The 4,230-nt window shown below is 31.3% G+C and overlaps 1 protein-coding gene across 1 annotated transcript in view; it reads left to right on the plus strand.

Moving 5' to 3' along the window:
• Window positions 1-2,263, plus strand: part of LOC108745235 (xanthine dehydrogenase) — a 7,898-nt gene extending 5,635 nt beyond the window's left edge. Inside the window, 5 exon segments of the mRNA XM_025981565.1 lie at window positions 272-920; window positions 988-1,261; window positions 1,319-1,542; window positions 1,917-2,084; window positions 2,139-2,263. Coding sequence (XP_025837350.1) covers window positions 272-920; window positions 988-1,261; window positions 1,319-1,542; window positions 1,917-2,084; window positions 2,139-2,189 — 1,366 coding nt within the window. The 3' untranslated portion in view covers window positions 2,190-2,263.
• The last annotated feature ends 1,967 nt before the right edge of the window (window positions 2,264-4,230 follow it).

Consider the following 4,230-nt stretch of genomic DNA (forward strand, 5'->3'; position numbering starts at 1 on the left):
AGAAGGTGTCCTACCAACCTATCTCGCCTATTTTTTATTGACTTCCATAGAGTCCTCTGTTCTCCTATTCTTTCCAATACCTCTTCATTTCTAACCTTTTCTACCTACGTTATCCTCATCATCCGCCTATAACACCACATTTCGAACGCTTCTAAACTTCTCTTTTCCGTCGCGCCCACTGTCCATGTTTTGCACTCGTACAACGCCGTGCTCCAAACATATACCTTTAACAACCTTTCGCGAGCATAGAAGTGACTTCTTTTTATTAAAGGCGACACGACCCTGCGCTATCCTCTGCTTTATATCCCTACTACTCTTATCTGACTTCCTAGGTATCTAAATTCAGCCACTTCTTCTAATTTTTCGTCTCCTATCTTTATAATTTTAAAATTAAAACATTTTTCGAGAACATGCTGGGCTGACAAGAGATAAAAAAAATTAATTCTAAAGCAAACTGATTACTTTTGAGTTGTAAAAAGGATTCAAATTTTAGGATGATTTTTTTAGGAGTTCAGCATTCTCATATCAGCTTTAGCTCCTTTGAACCACGAGTTTTAGATTTCTGTCTCACAAAATTTTGGTCTATTTCTATTTAAAGAACAAACTTTTCTAGAGAACATAGATGGAAAAAAAGAGGAATATCAATTATTCCTACTAAATTTGGTATTGCTTTCACTGCCTTGTTCATGAACCAAGCTGGTGCTTTGGTTCACGTGTATACCGATGGGTCTGTTTTATTAACCCATGGTGGAACGGAAATGGGTCAAGGTTTACATACTAAAATGATACAGGTAGCTAGTAGGGTTCTTCAAATACCCACATCCAAAATTTACATCAGTGAAACTTCAACTGATAAAGTACCTAATACATCTGCTACGGCAGCTAGTTCTGGATCTGACTTAAATGGAATGGCAGTAATGGTAAAAATCCCAAGAGTCCCATTGAGAAAAAAAATACAATTTTATGTTTCTTGTGTTTTATAATCAGAATGCTTGTCAAGTAATTCGTGATCGTCTTGGGCCCTATATCATGAAAAACCCAGAGGGAAAATGGGAGGATTGGGTTGAAGCGGCCTATTTTGATCGAGTCAGTCTTTCGTCGACAGGTTTTTATAAAACTCCAAATATTGGTTATAATTGGGAAACTAATTCTGGAAATCCCTTCAATTATTTTACTTACGGGGTTGGTTGTACTGAAGTTGAAATAGACTGTTTAACAGGAGACCATCAAGTGTTAAGAACTGATATTGTAATGGATTTAGGTAAATTGGTTCCATAATGGAACAATATTGTCTCATTCCCTTCAATGAAATTTATAGGTGAAAGTTTGAATCCTGCTATTGATATTGGTCAAATCGAAGGAGCTTTTATGCAAGGTTATGGTCTGTTTGTACTTGAAGAAATGGTTTATTCGCCAGATGGTACTATTTTTACGAAAGGACCTGGTGCATACAAACTACCCGGATTTGCTGATATACCGATAGAATTCAACGTTTCTCTATTGAAAGGCGTTTCTAATCCGAGGGCAGTTTATTCATCAAAGGTATTACAAAAGTATTGTAAATTCTGTAGATTAATCATTTTGGTATTTAAAAAAAAAGAAAAAACAAGGAGAACGCAAAAACTCAAACAAAAAGTTTTTCTTCAACAAGCAAACAAATTAATAATAGGGAATAAAAAAATAATCTGAAAAAAATGATTTTATATTATAAAAATTAATCATATCCCTTCGAAGTAGTGGAATAATAATTAGTTAAAATACTTTAACATCTTCACCCTACTACTCAAGATTATTTGGTATTCTTAGTCAATCGAAAGTACTTCTACTCTCAGTGTATAGAATAATGTATTATTAAAAAGAACAATTAAGCAGCTTAATTAAAAAAATCGCCTTATCTATCTATTTTTCTACGAAAGGCTGTTGGAGAGCCCCCTCTGTTCTTGGCTAGCTCTGCTTTCTTTGCTATCAAAGATGCCATTGGATACGCTAGAAAGGACGCTGGTTTGTCTTCCTCATTTAAACTAGATTCTCCATGTACTTCTGCAAGGATTCGTGTAGCATGTCAGGACCATATAACGGCCAGGGTAAATTACATTTCAATTCAGTTGAATTATTTATACCAACAATATTTATTTTAGTTAAAAGAAGCTGAACCAGGAACATTTACGCCTTGGAACATCGTTCCATAAAAATTTAGCAGAAGTTGCAGGATAACGTACTGTTAAAATATCTTTGCTTTTGTTATTAAAATATTATTCAATTTTGCAACTCTTTTCTTCTAATTTTGATTTTTTAATAATCCACGTACATATATGCAATAAAAATTCGAAAAAACTAAATTTTTACGAAAATGCAAAAATTACAATTTTCGATTGTAAATGACTGAATTTGCCGTAGAAATAGTAGAATTTATCAGGTAACATTTTTTTTTTAAATTATTTCAAGTTTATTAATTATTACAATTAAATTTGTAATATCAACTAAAATACCTAGTAAATTTATATCTGATGGGATTTATTTTTTACAAATTCGGGTCCAATTGTAATTTTTATTATCTTCGCTTACGAAGCAAAGGGATGATGGGATAAATTGTAAATATGGCTTTAATTTTTAGATAAATTTTCCTTTTTCATTTTCTCCGTGTTATTAAAAAAAAGTGCATGACGACTGGCCACACGGCTCACGCCTTCATGACTAAAACACGCACCATAATGATTATTTTCCAAAATGTACGTTTTTTCTATACCCTGCCCTAATATAAACTGATATCGAGTTACTGATAATCTTTCATTTCCTTCATTAAACAGTATTCTTGTTATATTATAATATATATATTAAGNTAATATCCTAAAGAAAAGTTATACGATAAATAAGAAACGTTAGGTACTGATTGTCATAATAAAGTATTTTTACCCCTAATTTTATTATGTTAGTATCTTGAGAGAAAGAAGGAACGGAAACTTAATAACTTTATAAATTCGATTAGACAGCGTTCAAGTATTACGTAAACAGAATTTTTCAGAAGTTATATCTACCCCCCCTCTCTCTCATTACAGTTTTACTGCCTATAACAAGAATTGATTTTGATTTGATTGAATTTGATATTAAATAAACAATAACGGTTTGATTAAGAAAGTCTTATACTAACTATTAATCTGGGATTTATTGGGCCTTATTATGGCAAAACAGAATCAAAATAAGAAAGATATAGGTACGTAAGTTAAGTAAGCCCACCAAAGTAAATTATGTGGTACTTGACCTTATAAGAATATGTACTATCTATATCACTAGAAAGATAAAATTATTTGGGGAATAAATACATAAGTTGTGTATATATTTCTTAAGATTGGTTTATCTAAATAAGAATACTAATGTAAATCAGTTTATATAGAATTAAAATGTGTATTTATTTTATTAATAGATAGTGTTCAGTCTATGTACATATATATAAATTATCTTGATATTTCGTGCTGCAAATTGAAAAATATCTCAAATTTTCGTTTTTATGTTTGGTTTATAACTTTTTTATCTGTTATCGGATGTGCTTACCTAACTATCATTTAGTTAACTCATACTAATCACTCATACGTGTTACAGAGACGGGCTCGTTTTTTATTTAACGCAATACTTAACATTCTTTTATTTTTTCTGTAATATTTAGAAAACACTATATCGTCGCAAATTACTTTACGTTTACAGACCATTCTGTAATGACAATAAAAATTAAAACACCTTCGTCCGAAATAGTAATTCATAAATATGGTTTTAAAACATTCATTCATTCATTTCCCTAGAGAATATTGACTACGTGACGAAAACCTAACCCCCCCCCTGTGACCAAGCCTAACATTTTTGAAGATCACCTCACCCCTCACAGACCACTTAGTACGGGCACGTTTCCTTATCAACAAAAAACTGTTTCTCTTTACTTTTTGCATATAAATTGCTAATAAGTACATATAATAAATACGAAAGTTTCATTTCTGGGACGTTTCAGACTTCGAATAAACGATAGAGGATTCTCCTTTTCTACTAAAAAAATACTACCATAATACCAAACAGATAATAAGTAATTAGCACTTGTTTTATCTTATGGACTGAATAAAAAATAAAGAAACATTCTGTAAAAAGGTAAATGCATTAGCTTCTAGCAATTGTTCATATTATAATTTAGGGGGTTTTTTTTTCTATTAATGTTCTTTTTCTTATAGACAACACATGATACAGGTA

The sequence above is a fragment of the Agrilus planipennis genome, unplaced genomic scaffold, assembly GCF_000699045.2.
Source record: "Agrilus planipennis isolate EAB-ADULT unplaced genomic scaffold, Apla_2.0 scaffold38, whole genome shotgun sequence".
Lineage (NCBI taxonomy): Eukaryota > Metazoa > Arthropoda > Insecta > Coleoptera > Buprestidae > Agrilus > Agrilus planipennis.